Genomic DNA, 24,250 nt, shown 5'->3' with positions numbered 1-24,250 from the left:
AGAGAAATAATAAGTAAAATACAAGAAAAAAACAAAATTCAAATGTAACCAACCAACCAATATTTAATTATCTTCATCATACTTCATCAACATCATTCATCATCTTCACTCCATAAATACAGAGCACAAAAGCATGCATACAGTCAAACCACACAGAAATGAGGAAACGGTGTCATTTCTGCGACTGGAGCGGCACAAACATAAATACTGAGCCGCTGATGTGATTCAAGGCACTCAAGAGTTTAAGATAAATTAAATCGACATTGGATCTCGGACATCCTTTGTGTGCATGTGTGAGGTTTCATAACACTTTAAATACCTACAAAAGTGAGCAAAACATAGGTACAATCAAGTATAATATTGAAAAAACAAACAAAAAAGCTTTTGTTTTATGAATGTGACCTTTTGGAGTCATCCTGAGATCTCAACAATCACAAATGTGTATTGCATCATGTACTCACAACATTGAGGGATTGAGTCCAGCTCCTCTTTATATATATTAAATGTTTTTGACGCATTAACAACAGTTTTTGGAAATATCTCTGAAATAGAACACTTTTCTATAATCCATCTTTTGTGTTTCTTATTCTTATTTATAATGTCTACAGACAACTTCAACACAAAAGTAACCACAAAATCTCATAGTTAAGAAACTTATCCTTTCAAAATAAAAGCCAGTATTCAAATACTGAAACTCACAGAAGGCCATACATTAAAAAACACAGTATATGTTTATATATATATATGCTTTAGAAGATACAACAGTCAAACAGTCAGGCACATCATTTCAATAAATAAAAACAGCTGTGTAGAATTCAAATAACACTATCAACACACTTTTATGAGAAAACACTTTTAAAGAAGGCACAGATAACTTGCTTCCGGAAGGTTGTACACAGTTCCCTACCAAATCCGAGACAAACCAAACCAGGACACGACTGAGCGTGTGTGTTGTCTCTTTCACTGCAGGACACATTTGTCTTTGTTGTTGTACTTTTTCCTCCTCATCTCCAGACCTCGCTCCAAGCGCTCATCCTCCTCCAGCGCTCTGTACACCACAGACACACAACCACACACACATTGGAAACATTAGAAGTCACTCTGTTGCTTGACAAACCGATACACGCGCACACACGCGCACACACACACACACACACACACACACACACACACACACACACACAGACAGACACACACACACACACACACACACACACACACACACACACTCACCCTCTCTCCTTGGCATCAATGTCTCTGATGATCTCATCCCTTTGGTTGACCAAAGACACAAGTTCCTGGAGGAGCAGCTGCTCCCTCTGCTGCTGAGTGGACGACTTCTGCCACTCTGCACAAATGACAACATCACAGTTGTAACTTTAAACTTCACATGTTCACTCACATCTACCAGCTAACAGCCGAATCAACTCTGACCCTCTCACAGCTCTGATACACACCTTCTATAGCCATCATGACCCGGAGTTCTCTAGTCAGCAGCTCAAATCTTCTCTCCAGGTCCTGCTCCTCTTGCCTATAAACACAGCCTGTGTGAACAACTGTTGACATGTACCTATGATCTTTCCATGTGTGTGTGTGTGTGTGTGTTTGTGTGTGTGTGTGTGTGTGTGTGTGTGTGTGTGTGTGCGCGCTTACAGTAACTCCAAGTTGTCCTGTCTGCGTATCAGAGCGTTCTTTTTGTTGACGAGGGTGAACCACTCCTGTATCAGTCTCTCCTCTTCATCACGGTCACTTCCTACACCGACAGGACAGAAATGCATCACGACAACAACCAACAACTGCCTGTCATGTTTACGTCAGAAAAAAACAACAACAAATACCAAATGACTATTTACTTTTAAGACACTGCAGCCGCACACTGACCCCATCATCAGTGTGTAGCTGTGATGGCCGAGTGGTTAAGGCGTTGGACTTGAAATCCAATGGGGTCTCCCCGCGCAGGTTCAAGTCCTGCTCACAGCGGCTTTCTTATATTTCACGATTCTACATAAACTTTCAAACTCACCCGTCTCCATGAGGCTTCGTAATCGCCTCTCCACCACAGCGGCTCTGCTGTCAATGTGATTCTGCTCCGTCTCCAACGCTGCCAGCTCGCTCAGCACATACTGACTGGTGTCCTGAAGACACTGACCACAAGCCCACACACAGTCACACATGAGCATGCAAAAAGACAGGGAAGGGGAAAGGAAGTAAAAGGAAATAGGGGAGAGGAGAGGAGAAAATGAGTAGAAAAGGGTAGGAAGGGGAAACAATTCAACAAGTACAAGCAGAGGGTCAAATGGTTAGAAGAAAGGTCAGAGGAATGGAAAATACAAGCTGTGGATGCAGAATGTTCATCATGGGAATCATGGGGAGAAAACAGATTCAGTTTTACACATTACACCTTTTTCCTACATTAGTTTCCCACCAGCAGAATTTCTTACGTGATTTGACGACTTAATAATTCTCATAATGATAGTAAAGTCATGATAACAGATTTGAATTTGAGGATGAGAAGTGAACGTTTGATGATTAGAGGCGAGCAAAAGTAACGTGGAGGACAGGTGACTGACCATCGTCTCTTCCTCCTGTTTGGGGAGCTGGTTCTCGGCAACACTTGGAGATTCTTCACACACACACCACACACACACACACACACACAAATTAACAAGAAAGAAACACAGACCTTTATTTCAAGGTTTCTATTCTTATTTAGCAATCAAATTCTCAAAATGGTAATTATTACAATTTTCCATGAGATAATTTCAAAGTACAGGATTTGTTTTTGACTGGAAAAATCCTGATAAATGAAGCACAATCATTCCAAAATATCATAACTTGTCATGCCTCATAGGACAGGTTTGGGCTCCAGGTACTCACCCGTGTTATTTGTGTTCTCTGCTGATGAATCAGTCACCATTTCTTCACCCTAGACAAGGAAATTACACACAAACAGAGGTGAAGTTTTAGAAAATGTCCCGTTGATGTCATTAAACAGTAAATGTAATGAACAAAGACAAAGACAATGTCACCTGAGTCAGCCCTGATTTGACCATCCTAGGTACGGATCGCGGCGGTGGGACCGGAGTTATTGACTCATCTGCTACAAACAGATGAGAACAACAATCAGATGTAGGATTTAACCCTGTAGAATTCCCAGTTCACCCTCAAAGGATCTTAAGAAGGACTAAACTCACTATTTAAGACAATCGAGATCAATGACTTCAAGAATAATAATCAATAGGTTAAATGAGAAAACGTCATTACCTTTAGTCGGTTTTTTAGACCTTGGAGGTGCAACCACCAACGTGCTGCTTCCTCCTTCCTCTAAACTCACTCCCGCGCCTTCGTTCAGCCTGGCCATGCAGAAAGCGGCGGCATCGACGTTAGTGGGGGCGGGGCCAGAGAGAGCCAGGCCGTAGCTGGACTGGCTGCTGTTGTGTTCTATCTGTAGCACACTCAGCTCCTGGTTGGTGAAGTGCGAGCGGATCTGGCTGAGGTAAGTCATGACGATGAGCCGATCGGGCACAGACAGAAGCACCATGTCGGACGGCTCCAACAGACGAGAGATGCCCAGCGACTCGAAACCGTCAAATGCCTGAAGATGTCATGAAAAAGGAAAGTGTCATCAGCAAAGTGGAGGATTCGACTCAAACAGAAGTAATGAAGTATTTAGTTGGTGGCCTGTTACCTTCTTGTTGTTGAGCTTGATGTCATGAGGCACCAATGGGCCAAAGTCTCTAAAAGAGGGCAAAATGATTCAAACAAATCAAAACTTAGCTACAAAATCAATATAATGAGAAAACACTGTTGACAATTAGAGACTGAAAGCTTCCGTGCTGCTCGTATGTCGTACATCTTGTCTGGATGGAAGTGATGTAGGATGGCACAGAAGGCCAGACCGTTTCGCCAGGACGTGCTGAAGTTGGTGACCTTTACCCCTCGGTAAGTCTGTGTGATGTCCTTGCACCACTGGAGCAAGGACTGGCTGGAGCTCACAAGGTCCTGAAGGTGGAGGAGAGAGGGAGAGGAGGAAGGGAAAAGAGTTGGTTTGGGTTTGTATGTGTGTGTGTTTGCACTTTTGGAAGGACTTTTCTGTACCTCAGCTGCGTCGTCCTTCCCATCAGCCTCTTCTCTGACCATTGTGACGGAAAGACGAGTCTTCAGGTCAGGCACATTCTCTGGCAATACAGATGGAGCAGCAGTCTTCATCTCACTGGGTTGTAGAAGGCTGGTGCCAGTATCTGCAACCCGTACTTCCGACTTTCGATTACACTCCACGTCAACAGAATGCGTTGGAACTTTCTTTGTTTCTCCATCAGGACGTTTGGTCTGTTGGTCAGTTCGTCTAGAATGCGAGAAACCAAAAACAAAAGTGGACACGGCAGGTGAGATAGAGTGAGATCAGCTTCATTTTGGAGAGCAAAGGGATCCATCCAAGCAACTTAGCAAGCAGACGTCTGAGTCTGAGCAACAGCTGAGTGAGGGCGAGCACAGCAAACAGGCAGGCTTGCAGGCAGGACCGCAATCAAGGACGAGACTGCAGCATGGACTCAATGTTAGAGGGCCTGAGAGGAGACAGCTCGTGTTACAACATTCCACAGAGTGACAACGGAAATGTAGAGCTTCACCACAGACGGCTCTGTGCTGCGAAAATCTGAATCTCGACAAAGCATCAAGCGGACGCTGAAGACAATTGAGATATGAGAGATGTCCCATAAAGGGAAGTGGTTTTCTTGAAACTACACAGCTACATGCACTAAAAAGACACAGCCACACACACACACACACACACCAATATACTGTAATCACACAACTCCAGCGGCATGTCATTTTCTAGAGCAGCATGGTATCAGGACCCATGCTGACTTACACTGGCTCCTTCACTTCCTGCTCTGGCCCAACGCATTCCACCTTCTCAGAGCTGACCTCGTCCAGCTCGTCAGGATCGGCCACAAAGATTTCCTCCAGGGCCCCAAAATGAGGCACAGTCAAGTCAATTCCCAACTCGTTTTGTGGCTCTGCCGAGTCAATGTCATGGAAGTCCGGGATGAGACGCTTCATACAGCGAGGGCCCGGAACTGGAGATGCATCGCCTGACATCTGACGGATTTTAGCCATTAACAACCTCTCCTCCTCTTGGAGCTGCTGGTCCTTGCTGAGACGGTTGTGAGGCATTTTTGTGTCATTGTCTGTGTTATTTATCCGGGGGAGAGTTTGTGCCGTACTTGTCGGACTCATTCCCCCCTCCTGCTTAGATCCTGGTGCAGGTTCAGGAGGAACAGGAGGAACCTGGGTGGTTAGAGAATGTTGGGATTTATTCGGCTGCCTGCTCTCACTGGAGGAGGGCCTCTGGGTGACAGCAGGGGCTGAGGAGGATGGGTGACCGGGGCTGCAGACAGAGAAGGGGGATTACAAACTGGCATGAAGTCCAAAGATCTATTGACAAGCCTGACCAGCTACAGACCCCAACTAGAGTCTCTGCCATGCTCCAATTCCCTCTTTGAACATGCCAGCTTCAATCTCAAGTACCCAGAGCTCCATTTTGTCAAGCTAAGAGCGAGATTATAAAGTATATCCACTAAGGGGCACATCAGCGCCAAATGCTCCCTGGCTAACAGATGCTGGGGTTAGTTTACACGCAGCTGTGACTCCACCACAGCAAAACAGAACTCAACATGCTCCAAACTCACACAAACAATCAATCCAATCCACTCATCCATTCCACTTCTTGATGCCAGCTGTTTCCCTTTTTTTCCATGCACTGCTGCTGCTCCATCAAGTACAAATTAGTAGAACAGGAAGGATTATAGTACCGTGGTAATGCTTTCAAAACACGGCTCACAATGCTTACACACAGTCATAACCCGAGACAGATGTGAGGAGGAGGAGAATACAAGTTTGTCTTCAGAAACAACATGGTGGTGATGTTGCTTTGAAGAAGGCGCAGTGTGTGTGTGTGTGCGTGTGCGTGTGTGTGTGTGTGTGTGTGTGCGTGCGTGCGTGTGTGTGTGGGTTGCGATCATGCCAACACAGCTTGGCACAAGTCAAACTGGGAAAAGGCCAAACCCCAAATTATAACGCTTCATAAATATTACTGCTCAGTAAATGGACGGCTTCAGGCACCGGAGGAAGGACTCACCCTCCTTCCTCGTCCATGTACAGCTCGGCCGACCACACGGTGCCAAGATCCTCCTGTCCTCTTTCATACTCCACCTCCTCATCTTCGTCACCCTCCTCCTCCTCTCTCAGCCACTCTGGGAGGCCGTCAGACTTGGGTTTTCCTCTCTTAATTGATTTCTGAATCAGACTATTCTTAATTTCCGCCGAGTTGGGGTCAGATTTCGGTCGGGTCAAAGCTTTTTGGACTTGGACTGCATGAGGTTTGATCTTGTTCTCCAGTATGGGATCAGATCTGCGTCCCTCCTCCTCCTCGTCCTCCTGCTCCTCAAAGGCGATATCATTGAGCTCCGCCTCCTTTAGCGGAGGCCAGTCGTTTGGCCGGCTTTGTGCTACTTCCTGTTCGCTCTGCAGACACGAGGAAGCAGGAAGTGCCTGTTGTACCTGCTTCACCTCCCTGCCCACCTCTTCCTTTCTTTTCTTCTCCTTTTCCTTCTTCCTCTCTCTCTCCTCCCTTTCTTCCTCATCTTTCTCCTCTGCTCCCTTCATATCCACTTCTCTTATTCCTGTTTTCTCCTTCTTCTCCCGCTCTTTACTCTCGCTCTCCTTCCTTTTTGCCTCCTCCCTCTCCCTTTCTATCATTTTTCTCGCTGCTTCTTCCCTCTTCACCCTTTCCTTCTCCCTTCTCTCCATTTCTTCCCTCTCCAGCCTCTTCCTCTCCTCCTTTGCTCTCTGCACTCTCTCTTTTTCCTTCCTCTCCATCTCTTTCCTTTCCCTCTCTTCTTTCTTCCTCTGTGCTCTCTCTTTTTCTTTCCTCTCTATCTCTTTTCTCGCCCTCTCCATCCTTTCTCTTTCCACCTTCCTCTCCATCTCCTCCATCTCCAACCTCTCCCTCTCCTCATTCTCCTTCTGGACCCTTTCCATTTCCTTCCTTTCTTCCTCTTCTCTCTCCTTCCTCGCTCTCTCCTCCCTCTCTCTCTCTTCCCTCTCGAGGGCGTCTCTCCTCTCTCTCTCCCGCCTCTCCTCCTCCCTCTCTTTCTCTTGCTCAGTCGCAGCCAGTCTCAGACTCGCCACCAGGCTCAGCTCTTGTGTTTCTTCAGAGGATGACACTGGCTCACAAGCCGGTGATGAAGGGGTGACTTCACCGCCTGGCTGCTCTTCTGCTGCGTCAGAGAACGCTGTGGGTGGCAAAATGTCCACACCAGAGGGAACCAGCAGGCCCTCCTCTGGCTCAGAGGCACGTGGAAACTCTGCGGTTACTTCAGGCTGAGCTTCATCATGTCTAAGGGGGCAGGGTAGGTCAGCAGAGAGACATGGATGATCTGCATCGGTGGATTTAGGTGAATTCAGGATGGAGGCCACTGTGTCATAGCTACAGGACAGACATGAGGGACAGGAAAGACAACTCAGGGACAAAGCTCAGCCTAAAATGACCTTAAACCCACAGCAGGCTCTGAGATTGATGTAATGGAAAACCAGACACCATCATGCTCACAAGCTCCTACTCAGACTTTGCTTTGGTGCAAAACCAAAGTGTAAAAGCTGAGCACTCACAGATTCTTGGCTATGTGGAGAGCCACCATATAACTGCTTCCACCCCGTGCCAGTAACAATAAAGAATAATGAGAAAAGAAACGACTGAAAGCAAAATAATTCTCTGTGATGCAATCAAATGACAACCATGCTGTTTAGCTGAGACATTGCAACAAGATAAGAGAAACACTGGAACAAGACTTCAGCATCACTGCAGATTTCCTTATATGAATTGGACCAATCAGGATCTGGGAGACATCAGCTCAAGTGGACACACACCTGATACGGCCCTTCAGAGGGGAGAGATGGAGAATATGCAGCGCTGCCGTACTGCAGGAGCAGGATTTAGAGAGCAACCACTCAGGGAATGTGTTAATGTGAGCACATACGTTTACATAAAGGCCAATGTAATATAGTGCCGATAATGATAAATGATAATATAATCACGTAAAAAATAATGATCACACTATCCCACTATCTGCATTCATCGCTCCTTCAAAGCTTCCTACTTCTTACAGGGGACATATGTTGCTTTTTTGCCTTAAGAAGACAGGGCCTTAAATGGTCTGTTTTCGCTCGGTGTGCATAGCGATGCTGCAGCAGCAAGGTAAAGTATTGGATCAGAGCGTTTGTTTTTGTTCTTCTTCAAAGCAAATCAGGTCCCTAAATAGAATTGATAGAAGTGGAAATCTGCCCCCATTAAATGCACATGAAAGGATAAAAAGTGAGGCGATGATCGTTCTGTAAATAATGACCTCACTGATGTTTATGCCAGAGCTCTTGTTTTCACCCACTTAGAAGCAACCTGACAAGCATGTTGACGGTCACGCAGGCAAAGAGACTCACCCTCTATACAACAACCCCACCACTGCTGACATGAAGCCAGCAGCCACTTCCGTCTGCTGCTCTGCTACACACACATCTGGCACACTAACACACACACACACACAAACACACAAATGTTACACTAGTATTTACGATGAGCTCTCATCAATTCCAGCAAAAACAGAGGCTGATATGAGGAAAAGAACAGATGGGGTTAATTGCTGCTATTGAGCGAGCAAAGTTATAGCACCATGGAGGATGTTGTGTGCAGGTGTGTGTGTGTGTGTGTGTGTGTGTGTGTGTGTGTGTGTGTGTGTGTGTGTTGTGGCTTTAGAGCGAGAGACAGACACGTCACGCCATGCTGCAAAGGCTGCAAGGAACAGTCACTGACTCACCCCCCTGTTATACCACTCTCCTCCTTCTCCTCCTCCTTCCCTTCATCTTCCTTCTTTCCATCCTTGTCTTTAGTGCTCTCATTACTTTCCATCCCTCTTTCCGCCGCAGTCTCCTCTACAGTCGCCCACAGAGGCTTCTCCGCCTCACACGCTGGCTCCTTTTGGTTGATGAAACTCTCCTGACCACTGCCCACGCCGTCCAGTGGTTTCTCCTCATCTGCTCCCTCCTGTCGTGGTTTTCCTGATGGCTGGAGCGCCGGTTCCGGCCACAGTCCTGGTTCTGGTTTTGAGGGCAGCAGTGGCGCCAACTCCAAAGCGGTACGCTCGCCGCCTCGCTTAGGGCAAACCTCCACTGAGGTTGCCGGTTCAGTGATGAGTCCGTCTGGCTCTTCGGGCACAGCTTTTAGCGACGGTGCCTCAGACTCAGCAGGGGAGGGGAGGTGATGATCAGATATGGGACTGATCTCAGACGCATCATCTCTGTGTGAGCCAGGAGAGGGAAGAACACATTAAAGATACAGAACTTTGTTTGTGTGGTTTGCAGCTACGCCATTAAGAATCAAAGCACACGGCAAGCGAGACAGACAGACAGACAGACAGACTGACAGACAGATGCCCCCTGGTCCATTCTTACCCTCTGCTCAAAGGTTTTGGGTCTTGTGTAATAACCTCCTTGGCAGAGACCTTTTCAGGTTCATCTTTGCCACTTCTCCCCTCCAGCACATTCCACAGAGGAACCTCTGCATCCGGCACCTTCTTTGGGGGCGGGGTCAGGGTCAAGACATCTAATGTGATTGATTTAGCCTGAGCAGAGGGCTGAATGGCGGGGCCTGGATTGGCGCCAGGTGGTACAACATTTATTTTCATTTCTGAGACAACAGCGTTTGACAATGACCCATCCAATATGGGAGAGGGCGGGGGCGGACTGGAAAAGGAGGGGAAGAGAGGGAAATGTAAAAATCAAAAAAAAGGGAGACAGGAGTGTGGAAATTTAAAAAAAAAGGGGGGAGGAGGACAAGGAAAGGAAAGAATACAGATATACATCAGGACAGTTGAACAAAACCCCAGAGGAACAAAATCACCACAGAATAAGTAAAGAACAACGTGTAGTCAGCGAGGTGATTAATGTCAGAGTGATACAAGACACCTCCATTGTGCCTTGCTGTCCCGATTGCTCATTTGGAGTTTATACCACAATAAACACCTGCTGACAAAGAATTATACGGCAGCATAACAAAGAAATGGTCAGTTTCATAGAGTATATTAATTGTTGGATGAACTCATTACAAATTACAAGATTTGAGTGCAATTTGAGTTCCTCCAAAACTAAGTGTTACCAAATGCAACAGCCATTATTCAGAATCTACTTGAACATAGAACGCTAGACAGCCGCATACTAACAGGACAATAATCAGCTGACACACTGTAACACAGAGACTTTAGAAAGGAAACACCAAGAACCATAGAAACGGGAACATTTTAAGCTCCATAACAGTGATTGATTGATTGATTGATTGGTTGGTTCACATTGATTTTATTATTGGCAGCCTAAGATGCAGGTGCAGCGGATAAACAAGCAAAAATAAAAAGAATCCAAACAAAAAACACGTATTTATTTGTTTTTGTACATTTCCTAATAATCACTGATTTGTGATCGTTGCTGTCACTCACCGCTCTTTGGAGGTGATGGGGGCGGAGCTTGTTTTGTCAACAGATGATGGTTTCGTCTCTCCGGACTGTGATTGGTGGATATCGTTGCTGTCCCTGCCTTGCGATTGGCTGAGGAGGTCTTCAGCCCGAGGTGGCGGTTTGGATGTAATACTGGTTTTGTCCAGAGGAGGGAGGAAAAGAGCGCTGAGCCTGAGGGGAGCGTCAGAGGTGTGTGAGGCGCTGGGCGGTGGAGTGTGTGTGAAGTGAGGAGGAGGTGTGTGTGAGGCGCCGTTAGTGTGCGTGTTTGGAGCAGATGAAGACAAACTTCTCATCTTCTCTTTGTCCTCGTCTGACTTGTTGGCCTCCAGGCGGCAGAATGGAACCTCTCGCTCCTCTCTCCTCCTCCTCCTCTCTTCCTCTTCCTTCCTTTCTACCTCCCTCTTTCTTCTTTCCATCTCTTCCTTCTCTTTCAGGAGCTTGTTCTTCTCCTCCTCTTCTCTTATTTTCTTCTCTTCTTCCTCCTTCACTCTCTTCTCTGACTTTTCTTTCTCTTCCCTCTTCTCCTCCTCTGCTGCTCTCTTCTTCCTCTCCTCCCTTTTCTTCTCCATCTCCTCCTTCAGAAGTCTCTCAGCCTCCTTTCTTCTCTGCTCCTCTTTCTCCTCTCTGAGTCTTTTCTCCCTTTCCTCTTGCTCCCTCTTCTTCCTCTCTTCATTCTCTCTCTCCTCCTTCAGTAGTCTCTCTCTCTCTTTTCTCTTCTCCTCCTCAACACGTCTTTCCTCCTCCTGCCTCCTCCTCTCCTCATCTTCTTTTTTCCTCTGTTCCATCCTTTCTCTTTCCTCCCTCTCCCGCCTCTCCTCTTCAAAGTGCTGCTTCTCCTTCATCCTCCTATCTTCCTCCTCCCTTTCTTTCTCTTCTCTGAGCAGCCTCTGCTTTTCCTTCTCTTCTATCTCTCTTTTCTCCTTGGCTTCTTTTACACTCTTTTCCTTCTCCTCCTTCAGCTTCCTCTCCTCCTCTGCCTCCTTTATCTTTCTCTCTTCCTCCTCTTTCAAGCGCCTCTCTTCCTCCTTCCTCCTCTTCTCATGCAGAAGTGTTTTTGCCTGCCTCCTCTCCTCATCCTCTTTTTTCCTCTGTTCCATTCTTTCCTCCCTCTCCAGCCTCTCCTCTTCAAAACGCTGCTTCTCCTTCATCCTCCTCTCTTCCTCCTCCCTCTTCCTCTCCTCCTCCCTCTCTTTCTCCTCTCTGAGCATCCTCTGCTTTTCCTTCTCTTCCATCTCTCTTTTCTCCTCAGCTTCTTTGACCCTCTCCTTCTCCTCCTCCTCCTTCCGCTTCCTCTCCTCTGCCTCCTTTATCTTTCTCTCTTCCTCCTCTTTCAAGCGCCTCTCTTCCTCCTTCTTCTCCTGCAGACGCGTTTTCTCCTCCTCTTCCTCCTTTATTTTCTGCTGCTCTTTCTCTTTTGCCTCCTTCAAGAGTTGCTCCTCCATCTTTCTCCTCTCCTCCTCCTCCAAGAGCCTCTTTTTCTCTTCCTCCCTCCTCTTCTTCTGCTCCTCATGCACTCTTCTCTCCTCCCTCATTTTCTCCTCCTCCTCCTTCATTTTCTGCAAGAATCTCTCCCTCTCAAGCTTCCTCTCCTCTTCCCTCCTCTGTTTCTCCTTTTCCTCCTCCTCTAAGACTCTCTTCTCCTCCTCCTTTTTCCTCCGGGCCTCTTCTTCGCGCCTCTTCCTCTCTTCCTCCTCCCTCATCTTCTCCTGTTTGACTCTCTTCTCCTGCAGCAGTCGCTCCTCCTCCTGCTTTCTCCTTTCCTTCTCCCGCTTCTCCTCCTCCTGCTCCTGTAAGAATCTCCTCTTCTCCTTTTCCAACATCCTCTTCTTCTCCTCTTCATGCTTTCTCCTCTCCTTCTCCAGGAGCACTGCTCTCTGCTCTTCCTCATTCCTCCTCCTTTCATCTTCTTGCTTCTTTAGATTCTCCCTCTCCTCTTTCTCCCTCTGCTTCTCCCGCTCCACCCTGCTCATCTTCTCCTTCTTCGTCGTTCCGTCTAACTGCTCTGTCAGTAACAACTTTCCTCCAGGAGCCTTTTCATTGGTTTTCTGTTCAAGACTGACAGACAAATAAACAATACACCTTAATCCTACGTGTGTGTGTTTGTGTGTGTGTGTTTGTGTGTGTGTGTGTGTGTGTGTGTGTGTGTGTGTGTGTGTGTGTGTGTGTGTGTGTGTGTGTGTGTGTGTGTGTGTGTGTGTGTGTGTGTGTGTGTGTATTACTCACCCTGGAGGACATCTTTTGATAGTATCTCTCTTAGAGTCCTCCTCTTCCAAGAACAAGCTGCCTGATTCTTGTTTCTGGCCAGATGACTCAAAGATGATGTCATCAAATTGAGGCTGGGGCTCAGGTTTGACCTTACATGGGCTCTCACTACTCATTTTCCAATCATTTGCCTGAATGTTTGGTTGTTTTGGAGTGATAAATGCAGCCACAACATTGGTGGAGGGTTGTTGCAGGCCGGAGCTCTCAGTGCAGGAGAAAGGCCAAGGGGGGGGCGGGGCTACAATCAGCTCTGAACGGCATTGGCCAGGACTAGGGGACAGAAATGCCGGAGGTCAGGCTCGGGAGATTGGCGGGCAAAGAAGCAGGGTGGTGTTGTGCTCGGCTGCGTGAGCAGGTGAGGAAGTGAACAGGCAAGCAAACCAAATTATTGCAAATTATGCAATAATTATTCTAAATCCGTGTGCTGGGAGTATTTTGTTTCCCACCTGCGCTCAACAACAAGGATGTGATTGGTCAGTCACTATCACATGACGCAAAAAAGGCTACATAACCCCCTGAAAAATGTATGAAGCTTGTATAAACTTTGACATTTTTGCAGAATCATTACCGAGGATAAAGACTTCTGGACCGCCCGCCTTCTTGTCAGAACACAGGTGGGAACTTGAGGATCATTATAACAGGGAGCACTGCAACGTTAGCTTAATGGAAACATCCACACTAACCACATGTTCACACATGCAGCGGGAGGCCAGTCAGTGAGAATTATAGGTGAATACACACACACACTGTCGGCGGTAACAGAGATGCACCCGACTGCACAACTCAGGGCTACGACAAAGTGGCTGCCTCTGACGTGCAACAGTGACCAGCAGGAGCCAGAGATCTGATGGCCCATTCCCAATAAAACAACTGCTCAGTGCTTAACACACACAAAAGCTACAGAGTGAGTGAGAATAGAGGAGAAACATGGGACAGCCAGTGTCTTTGTTACTACATGTGTAATGTGGGTTCGTGCAGACAAAGCACGAGTCAGTCAATGACAACTGTGGTTTATCCAGTCACGCAATCCGACAGCAACGAACATGGATAAGCTGTGGCTCAACATCAGCAAGTTAAAACAGGTTTGCATCCCCACTGAGATCAATTAGACTGTGGTCACTCAGGACATGAAACATAGCATCAAAACAAGACGTGTGTGAAGGTCGTCCAGCTGCTTGATGTCTATCAGCAGTGGTTCAGGGCAACTGGACTTGTTGATCATTGATACCGTGGAGCCATGTGACTTTAACCCCTTCCCTGCCCTCCATGTGACCGGAGGAGTCACCTGGTCCAAGCTATGAATGACTTTCAGAAGCAGAGTCCAGTAGCCTGCTACCACAGAATACAGCTGAAACTGTTCTGTTCTTCCTTTACCACAAGAATACTTTACTTTTACTTTACGATCATTTGGCGGACGCTTTTATCCAAAGCGACTTACATTACATTATATTACCACCCTTCGCAGAGGGGGGAGCACTTGAGGGTTCGGTGCCTTGCTCAGGGGCACCTCGGCAGGGACTCGAACCGGCAACCCTCCGGTTCTTAAGCGGAAGCTCTACCCTCTCGACTACTGCCTCCCTATTACGTGCGTCCTCACAGTATTCTTGGCTTTGACTTTATGACTAAATCACTACTGAGCTGCACACTAAAGCATTTCCTTCTCACACAGTAGAATCAGGCTTAATTTCAGCATCTTAAATAAGCAATCAACATGTATACTCTCATTCAAAGCGCTCACCTGTTATTCCGTGGTTCAGTCTTGCTTTCTGTGAGTGTCTCCTTTAAATCCAGGACGACTCTGTTTGGCGGAGTGGCAACGCCGCTGCTGGCCTTGTGATTCGGTGGAGACTCTCCGTCTGGAGCTGCTCCCCTGGCAACCGGGGTTGTTTTCTTGTCTGCTTGTGAAAGAGGGAATGTGGACCCTATAAAGTGTGAAAGCAAAGTCAGAAAAACAAGTTTATATCCTGCCAGTGACCTTTACAAGAACGAGAGGAGGCTAGTGAGAGATAACTGCCATCGGAGGTTGAGGGGCGCGATGGCGTACCTGACTGGCAGGGGCCGAGCCGAGCGGGAGGAGGAGCAGAGACGAGGGGCTGAGAGGGAGCGACGGAGAGTGGAGAGGAGAAAACAGCAAAGTTGGAAAGAGAAGAGGTGCGAATAGGTGAAGGGCACGGGAGGGAGGCAGAAAGCGGCGGAGCCTCGGGGTCACAGAGAGCGTCCAGGTCGGGGCGAGTCAGCAAAGGGACCGGACTGATGTTGCCACCGCTCAGAGTGGCGTCGGACTTCAGCCGCACCACCTGACCGCCTGAGGGAAGGAAACAGGGAAACGTATAGAATAAAAGAGGAAGTAAAGCTTCAGGAAACTATAAAATACCAATAATGAATCTAAGTTCTTATGAGCTGGATGTTCTGTCTGTCAAATCAGTTTTTAGTCTGTTTCATTTTTAATTTTTTATGCCTTTTTTAAGTATATTTACAGATATTTTCCTCTCTTGTTTTACATTTTAAACAGGTTTAATCCAGTTTGTGCAGCACTGAGTCTCTCTTGTATGGAGGCCTTATGTGGGACATTGGTTACCTGACTCTGAGCTAGCAGGGTGGGGTTTGGGAAGAGGTGGTGCTGAAGGTAAGGTAGAAGTATCAGAGATCAAAGGTGAGGGAGAGGTTGGGCGAGCCACTGATTTGACGACATGAGGTCTGAAAATATGAGCGTGGACTAACGGAGAGGAGAGACAAAGAGGAAATGTTACAGATCAGAGATGAAGGGGTGATGGATTCAAACCATTTTTTTGTGGACAGTTAAGAGACACACCAGAGGTTGATGGTTCTTCAAGGGTTTGAGCCTGCGGGGGGCGTCGCTGATATGAGACAGGAACTGAGGTGACGGACAGAAGAGGAAGAGTGGAGAGAGAGAGAGAGAGAGAAAACAATGTGAGTTGCAGAGAGGAACAGAGGAAAGCATGCAAGTTTCAATACTGGAACCACATTAGTTCCTGATGCAAGTATGAAATAGAACTAAAGAAGAAGAAAACATTTTTCCTTTGCAACACCTTATACTTCATGGTGCTTAACTTTAACCTGTTGTCCTCATGTCTGGACATTTTTCGCTGACCTTTGTGGTATAAATACCACTTTGGGTCGCTAGAAAACAAAGTGGGCGGGAAGAAACGTGTGTGTGTGTAGTATTAGCTTAGATTTAGTACACATTTCATCAAAGTCTTCACATCTTTGTTTAAGATCAGGTAAGAACCCCTGTCTTTTGCGTGACAGGCGGAGATACTGTCCACTATACTAACGAGGAGATACATATGCGGTTTTATATTTATATTTATCGCGTCCCACTAATCCCATGAATGGCTAGACGCATACAAAACAAATGTCCCGGTCTCAGGAGGTTAATATTTCCCACACTGCACCGTATATAAACAGCATACAAACGCATTTATGTCATGCATGAAGCTACATTATGTTCCCAACCATATATAGTTACAGAGAAAATCAGTTAGTGGCAGACATGCAACGTGGCTGTCTGTCTGACTGCCAGCCGGCAAACACGTTTACCTTTGCATGGCTGAAAGATTCTGGGCAAGGAAGGAGGCCTGGTGAGCGGAGGGTTAGCGGGTGGGGTCACAGAGGATGAGGTGGAGGGTGATGTGGATGGATGAGTCTGGGACGTCACGGCGAGCATCTCTTTGGACGCGGTAGGACCGGTGGATAGACAGAGAGAGGGAGTCTGGGCAGGTGTAGGGGGTGGAGCTATGGCGGGAAGCTGGGGTGGAGATTCAGGTGGAGGCGACGTAGGGGAGGAAAGTTTGGGAGCCGCTGAGGTGGTCACCGGTTCAGACACACTGGGGGGCTGAGGGGGTTGGTAGGAACCGGCCGCATGTGAGGTGGGACATAATGTTGGAACAGTGGGTGATGGAGGATGAGGATGTGGATGAGGATGAGGAGGGGAGGACGCCGTAGTAGAGAAAGTAGTTTGGGAAGAAGGAGTAGATGTGGGTGTGGAGGAATTGCATGATGGAGGATTTGTAGGAGATAAAATCACACCAGAGGAGGCGCTCTCACTTGAAGGAGCAGGTGTCGCTACGGTGACAGTGGAGGCCTCTGGTAATGGCGGATTAGGTCGGGGGTCGGGTGAAGCAGGGGCCTCGGGTGGGACGGGCACGGACAATTGTTTATGCTTAGACCTGGGTGAGGGTTGAGGGGAGGGGCCGGGGGAAGGCGGAGTCCCGGCGGCAGAGAAGGCGTGTCGACTGCGGCGAGGAGAAGGGCGAGGAGCGAGGGGCAGAGGAGGGCGGGAGTGGGCGGCCGGAGCGGGAGGAGCACAGGCTGGAGGGATGGATGGAAGGATGGAAGGAGGGATGAATGAATGAATGCAGACTTACAGACAAAAAAAGGTCAAAAAAAGAAAGGAAATGTCATGAATGGAGAATGAGAATGAGAATAAAAGGATCTGTGATCCTGAAAATCCCATAACAGGCTGCTGTGTATGATATGAACACTTGTTTACATTGTCATGAACAATGAGAGCAAAGTGTGATGGACATGAGGGTAATGCAGGTGAATAAAGGAGCCAGATATTCAGGTTTCTCATTTAGTATTTGAGCGGATTGTTTGATCTTAAAGCTGCGTTTTCTCTTTTGGTATTATTCTGATGTTTGTCGTACAGAGCGACTGCTGTGTCAGCAAACAAAGACAACGCAAACAGGGATATGATAGCATAATAAACAGAGTGTGTTTTCCATCTTGGCAGGGTCTTGCATTGCTTCCTGCCAGTGTCCAAACACCGGCAGGAAGCAGAGGACCACACTGATGTGAAAACACGCAAAAGAGACAGGGGCAAGGCTAATATAAGGCTGATAGATGAGAGTGTGTACTGAGCAACAACAAGGGATAACTGTACAAGCTTTCTTCTAAAGGAACGATGAGGAGCTTGATTATCTTCATCTACCGTTTGCCGGGAGAGAAGAGGATTCATACGTGACATGTGACGTGTTGCATCTGGAGCTTTTTCACCACCAACCAAGCTCCAGTACGCTGATGTCGCCCGTTTATCATCACATGATTCTCTCTAATGTTTGATGTCCAGGTGAGAAATATGTGGAATGCAAAGAGCCGCTGAGCAACGCAGAGGAGAACAAGGACGAAGAGGAGGAGGAGGTCAGAGTGGAACAAATGACAGAAGAGCGAGAAATACTGAAGCGTGACAGGGAGGGAGCGAGACACGCACACGGCTAAACAGATAGAGATATAGTCTATACCTCCTTCAATCCGAAGAGAGACAGAGACAGAGACAGAGACAGAGACAGAGAGGAAGATACCTGAAGAAGGAGAAGCAGTGTGTCCGGCAGAGTTCCTCCTGTCCGGCGGAGGAGGAGCAGGGCGGTTTGGGCGAACGAGCGTGTGCGGAACTGGCAGTTAGAGAGGAAAGAAGATGTGAGAGGAGAAGATGTGAGAAGAGAAGAGAAGAGGAGAGGAGAGGAGAGAAGAGAAGAGAAGAGAAGAGAAGAGAAGAGAAGAGAAGAGAAGAGAAGAGAAGAGAAGAGAAGAGAAGAGAAGAGAAGAGAAGAGAAGAGAAGAGAAGAGAAAAGAAGAGAAGAATAAAAACAAGTAGGGGAGGAGTGGAAGAGGCGCCAACCTGTAGCAGCGATGGACTTCTTGTCCTCCTCTTCGTCGCTCTCATTAAAGTCATCCAGATTCCCAATATCAGTGGGTTTGACGCTCATCAGACTGGCCAGACTCTGCATGTCTTCATCACTGAGGAACAGAAAACATGACATCACCTCCAACATCCTGGTCAATGAATCGGCACAAACGAAACGGAAACAAACACGAGTGAGAGCGAGGACGACTCACGTGGCTTTGCCCTCTCGGATGAAGACGCAGGACAGGGACAGCTTGAGCGTGGCCTCCACCACCTTGACCGACAGCGGCTTCAGCTTCAGCGTCAGGTCCGTCTGGGTCGGGGTGAGACCGGCGAAGCGCTTCAGGTTGATGTCGGCCGACGCCAGCACTTTACGATGCCCTTTGCTCTCCTGGACATAAAGACATAAAGACGATGATCCTCTCTTTTGGGACTTTTATAGATTTAAGTCAAACCAATAGAGATACTTACGCCTTCTATGACAAAGGTCCAGTCTTTGTCCTCAAACTCGTCAGCATTGGGCTCCTGGAGAGACACATACGAACATGTGACCATCCTGTCTCACGTGTACAAACATGTCTGCGCCTGCGTGCTGACGCTTTCCTCACCTTGAACAGCGTAACAGAGATGTCGATGTTCTCTGGCACCGGCCACACCACCATGCCCCTGTACGGGTTCTTGATCCCGGGCTGCCAACTGTGGAGCTGCACAGTAAATGCTGCGTTAGTAAATGTGTGTGTGTGTGTGTGCGTGTGTGTGTGTGTTTATAGAGATTCAGTAGTTTCACCTTGGAGCACATGCGTCTGTTCCTCCTGGTCCACACCACCCTTAGCTTGTCTGGTTGCCTGCAACACAAAAGTACAAACATTATTCCCCCGAAACCCGTGTGTGTCTGTGTGTGTCTGTGTGTGTGTGTGTGTGTATGTGTGTGTGTGTGTGTGTGTGTGTGTGTGTGTGTGTGTGACCCCACATCCCAAACCGCCTAAAGCCTCACAACGATAGTCAATATTAAAAACTAGTAATTGACAGGATAGGAGTGTGTGTGTCTTTGATGTATTTGTGATGTGTGTGTGTGATGCGGTTGATCTGTGACAGCATGGCATATGCAATGTATAGCCTGATAGATGTGTGTGTATGTGTGTGTGTGTGTGTGTGTGTGTGTGTGACAGGATAGGAGTGTGTGTGTCTTTGATGGTTTTGTGATGTGTGTGTGTGTGATGCGGTTGATCTGTGACAGCATGGCATATGCAATGTATAGCCTGATAGATGTGTGTGTGTGTGTGTTTGTGACTTGGCTGCAGATGTTTTGTGTTGTGCTGTGTGTGCTGCAGTAAGGGAAGTGAGACAGGAAGTGCCTGAGTCATGTGATCCTGTCTGTCTGAATGGGAGGCGTGCCTCTAGACAGGAAGAAGGAACCCCCTTTGCCACCACCAGACACACACACACACACACACACAGAAACTCCTATATGGTCCTGTGGTGAAACAGCTGCATTATGAGTACAACCCCACAACTCACTGAAATACTACAGGAAATAAGTTGTCTTACTATATTGTCTAATGTTTCATTGTAAGTGAAACAGTGTGTGTGTGTGTGTGTGTGTGTGTGTGTGTGTGTGTGTGTGTGTGTGTGTGTGTGTGTGTGTGTGTGTGTGTGTGTGTGTGTGTGTTGGGGGGCGTCAGGAGTAGCAGGTGAGAGAAACAGAGGAAGAGAGTAGAAAAGCCGAAAGAAGAGGAAGAGAGGCCGAAACACAAACTTCTGCATCTTATTTTAAACAATGACAATCTGTTTGCTTTGGTTTTATACAGACAGACACATGAACACAGACACACACACACACACACACACACACACACACACACACACACACACACACACACACACACACACACACACACACACACACACACACACACACACACACACACACACACACACACACACCAGCAACAACACGGCGCAGCTTAATAACACATAATTAGATAATATGGAAAGTGGTTCACTAAACACAACCCTGCATCCTGTCAAATGATCAGTGTTAAAGGGCGTTTACGTCTCTCTCACTAACACACACACAAACACACACACAGCTGTTAATCAGTGGAAGGATTGCAAGACTAACATGTCTGTCTTGTTTTGTTATCACATCATCTAACCGCTCTGTTGGTTGGTCTCATATTCTGTGTTGATCTCTTGTCTCACTCTGAATTTGTCTCATATTTCTTAAATACTTCTTAATATATCCATAATAAGCCTTCTTTTTTCATCCAAACTCTCCTTTAGTGAGTAATTTGTCTCATGTTTATGATACACACTCTAAGCATGTAACAAGTGTGTGTGTGTGTGGGCGGGGGGGTAATCTCCAGGGAAGCCAACTGTCTCAAATCATAGGACTAAATTAGAACAACCAAACACAAACACACACATACACACATACACACACACACAGAGAGAGAACAAAAGAAGCTGGTGTAAATAGCATATGGCTTGTAAGAAAGGTTTAACCCTTCAATTCCCAACTGGGCGTTTGATGCGATCACAGTGAACACACAGCTTAATCACACAATGACAGAACACTTTGATTTGTTTTAAAGAGACAACACACACCTGAACTCATTCATCATGAGGTCACGCCCTCTCTCTCTGCATGCTGGCTCACAAACTGAACTAAAAGAGGTGTGTGTGTGTGTGTGTGTGTGTGTGTGAGTGAGTGAGTGACTAATCAGTAATCACTCTTCCCTTTTCCTCTCTGCTGTGTCGGTCAGTGTTTGTAAATCTGAGACTTTTACTTCTCAGACTTTTCGAGCGTCGCAGCAGAGAGACGATCAGTGTGTGAGAGCGAGACGGACGGTTCCAGTTTCTTATCTCAGTGCTGACACGCTGCTTACACCATTATTCCATCCTTTAACATAACACTGACAGATAAGAGGGCAAAGGCTGGAGGCTAACATGTTTTGTTTGATAGATACAGTGAGGTTGCGCCACTTTAACAACAAAACCTGGTTGGATATGTAAGATAGAGTAAGGCTAAGGTCAAAAGGTCAAAGTCAATAACCAGGACAGACACACACACAGACTGAACCCCAATTTTGATCTCTTTATTCCTTAATGTGCTGCCTCACAAGTGTGTGCTGTGAGGTAGGATGGCAGGAAATTGCGCAAAAAGAAAAATCCTTTGATTTGAACACAACCAACCAACACCAGAGTGATCCAGTCACTGAAATGACACATGACCCATATTAACCCTTTCATACACACATATGTGTCTGATGTTAACTGATGACTGGACTTCCTGTCTACAGGGTCACACCCTGAGGCCAGCAGCTAGGAGCTGCTCTGACAGATATAAAATCCATCTGTCAGAGAAGATTACAAAGGACACAGTAGCTAAAGAAGGAGAAAGCGTAATGACTGGAGCAGAGAGACGCCATTCGTCTGCTGTTTACATGGCTGCCCTAACATCAGCCCGTACCCGCAGCCCGGCCTCACGAGGATGAGGAGGGGAGTGAGGCTGGTGCTCACTCCCCTCCTCATCCTCATTGATGGGCGTGTCTGCCAAGTAGGATGAGATGCTACCTGACCCTACTATTTTATTCTAAGATGTGTTGAAGTAGAACAGAACTAAGCCGGAGATCACCAAAACACTTTTCCAGAGTCAGTTTTGCATTTTGTTCCCATCCTGATCACCAGTTTTACTTTGAATACAACAATATCTCCTGGTAGGAAAAGGGCCCAAATAAGTGGGTTTGCTGAGGACCCCTAAGTTAGCAAACACACCCCTGTCGGCCTATTGATAAGTGCTCCTCACATGGTCGCAAAAATTAGTGAAGGGCGGTGGCGGGATCGAACCCATGACCACAGAACTCAGTCAGTATCCTGTTTTAAACGCACAACAGCAGAGCGAACACGCCTGTTAAACACAATGGAACCTTTCATCATGGGGACGGGGACATGTAAATATGTGTGCGCATGTGTGTGTGTGTATGTGAGCGAGGAAGCGGCTATGTGAGCGTCTCAAACAGTCACGATCTCACAAAGCGGCGCGCAGGCAGCAAACTTTAGACAGTTTCACTCACCATTTCTTGCCGCACTCCAGGACGAGCTCCTGGTAAGACGCGACGAACTGAAACTTTGCAGCCTTCTTGCCAACTCGCTGCAGCCTTTTCCACACCGAAGTCATGTCGTCCTGCCCCGGCGGATTAGAACGTATTACTTAAAACACACACACACACACACACAAACGACAACGGGATCCCAGGCAGGCACGGACCGCGACTCAGCTGCTACCGGTCCTTAAAAGGTCCGCCGGTGCCGATGGTCCGCCTTCGTTCGCTGCTCTTCACACGGGCTGCGACCTGCTGCGCTCATGAGCAGCGGAGACGAATGACACTGAGATGATCAAACAGAGGGAAGTGTAGCCTTGAAAGAGCTGCGAACACAAGACGTAATCAGGTCAGAAACAAAGAGGAACCGAATCCGCCCAGATCAATGTCACGCAGGACTTAAACGCTGAAGTTTGCGCCGCAGGATCTCTCGCTCTCTCTGTCTCTCTCTATCTCTCTCTATCTCTCTCTCTCTCACACATACAACCACACACACACATACTCTCTGGCAGTAATCCACATGGATACGACACAAGCTTAGTCAGCCCGGGTAGGTTTGTAGGTCTTGCCGCCTCTAGAAGTAGTTCAGACAGACAGGCTGAGAGAGAGAGAGGGAGGGTGAGAGGGAGGGAGAGAGAGACAGGATATGCAAAGAGTGCGTGTGGTGATGCAGCGCAAAATGCAAAGTTTATCTCGCTGCCTGCAATACACACACACACGCACACACACACACAGCCATACCTGTAGACTTTGATCCAGATTGTCCTCCAGTGTAACAGTCTTATCTGAGAGTGACTCATTTCACCCCATCATCAGCCCTGCAGAGTGATGTGACGCCTTCAGATACATGCAAACTCAGCTCATTCAGTGTCTGAGCTCTGAGCCCTAATCAATGCCTGAGTGGAGATACCTCCGCCAAGGCAGAGCAAGTCTGGAGAGACGCGAATCAGCCTACCGGATCACCTAGTGGAAGATCATCTGAGGCCTCATTTGATGGTTTTCTTCAAATTTTTCCATGGCTCCTGGTCCCTCTCAGCTGTAGTCATTTCTATTTATTGTGAGATACCTGAAACTGAGAGGGGAGACACATCTGGTCTGATCTTTCTACAGGGTATTTCCCACTGTCGCTATGATCGCCCAGACCAGAACTATGAAAAATGCTCAGAATATGAACTCAACTCACACAAAAGTCACAATATCTGTGTGTTCTTAAATCTTATCTTATAGACAGGGTGGTACTTTCTGGGTAGTATATTTTTGTGCCCAGACTCGACTTCACACTGCATTCCAGCTTCGTCATTCAGGGCTTTCCAGAAAAGTGTGCATCATAGTTTAACTAGGCAAGAATAGTTTCCACAGAAAGCCAACCTGACTCGGGTCACAATGTGTGTGTGTGTGTGTGTACAAACTGTGTACAGGACCGGGTAACAGGGATTTTCCTCAGTGAGAGCAGGAGTGTATTTTTAGGAGGCGGGGGGCAGAAATGGACAGATGGACAGAGGCAGCTGAGGGGACGACTCCCCATGACTCAGTGTTGGCCTAATATTTCTCTTGGGGTAGCAAAGACGCCTGTGTGTGTGTGTGTGTGTGTGTGTGTGTGTGTGTGTGTGTGTGTGTGTGTGTGTGTGTGTAATCAGCTGTGCACCTATACTCTCAGCGCCCCGGGTGTACCATGTCCT

At 47.4% G+C, this 24,250-nt stretch overlaps 1 protein-coding gene and 1 non-coding gene across 15 annotated transcripts; one reads left to right on the top strand and one right to left on the bottom strand.

Annotated features, from left to right (window-relative positions):
• Positions 1 to 45: 45 nt before the first annotated feature.
• On the bottom strand, positions 46 to 23,686 carry LOC143009362 (uncharacterized). Of its 14 annotated transcripts, none has more exons than XM_076161466.1 (28): positions 23,313 to 23,686; positions 22,545 to 22,897; positions 19,256 to 19,313; positions 19,077 to 19,172; positions 18,940 to 18,993; positions 18,681 to 18,859; positions 18,463 to 18,581; positions 16,383 to 17,153; positions 15,634 to 15,696; positions 15,400 to 15,537; positions 14,866 to 15,126; positions 14,560 to 14,743; positions 12,783 to 13,091; positions 10,542 to 12,614; positions 8,871 to 9,350; positions 4,871 to 5,389; positions 4,099 to 4,345; positions 3,854 to 4,002; positions 3,689 to 3,737; positions 3,265 to 3,595; positions 3,030 to 3,100; positions 2,878 to 2,926; positions 2,571 to 2,623; positions 2,024 to 2,144; positions 1,654 to 1,753; positions 1,458 to 1,531; positions 1,234 to 1,348; positions 853 to 1,048 (listed from the first exon to the last, which is right to left on the bottom strand). In XM_076161466.1, the coding sequence occupies exons 2-28, from the start codon at positions 22,646 to 22,648 to the stop codon at positions 961 to 963; spliced, it is 6,855 nt and encodes a 2,284-aa protein (XP_076017581.1). In that variant the 5' UTR covers positions 22,649 to 22,897; positions 23,313 to 23,686; the 3' UTR covers positions 853 to 960. The 14 variants fall into 14 exon arrangements, with proteins under 14 accessions (XP_076017594.1, XP_076017581.1, XP_076017580.1 ...); XM_076161465.1 differs by lacking the exon at positions 23,313 to 23,686 and adding an exon at positions 23,074 to 23,249; XM_076161467.1 differs by lacking the exon at positions 23,313 to 23,686 and having other exon boundaries at positions 3,030 to 3,097; positions 22,545 to 23,250.
• trnas-uga (transfer RNA serine (anticodon UGA)) lies at positions 1,899 to 1,980 on the top strand. The gene has a single exon. It is a non-coding gene; the product is annotated as a tRNA-Ser (tRNA).
• Positions 23,687 to 24,250: the final 564 nt, after the last annotated feature.

Source organism: Genypterus blacodes, unplaced genomic scaffold, assembly GCF_046128005.1.
Source record: "Genypterus blacodes isolate CSIRO-AG114 ecotype Tasmania unplaced genomic scaffold, CSIRO-AGI_Gbla_v1 ptg000111l_1, whole genome shotgun sequence".
Lineage (NCBI taxonomy): Eukaryota > Metazoa > Chordata > Actinopteri > Ophidiiformes > Ophidiidae > Genypterus > Genypterus blacodes.
This window is presented reverse-complemented; position numbering and strand designations above follow the sequence as displayed.

Excerpts from the sequence above, each read along its gene's own strand:
- LOC143009362 (XM_076161466.1), bottom strand. The coding sequence starts at position 22,648 with ATGACTTCGGTGTGGAAAAGGCTGCAGCGAGTTGGCAAGAAGGCTGCA. Across the intron at positions 15,538-15,633 it reads TGAAGAACCATCAACCTCTG|TCCACGCTCATATTTTCAGA; the intron begins GTGTGTCTCTTA and ends CCTCTCCGTTAG. Across the intron at positions 3,596-3,688 it reads TCAAGCTCAACAACAAGAAG|GCATTTGACGGTTTCGAGTC; the intron begins GTAACAGGCCAC and ends TGACATCTTCAG.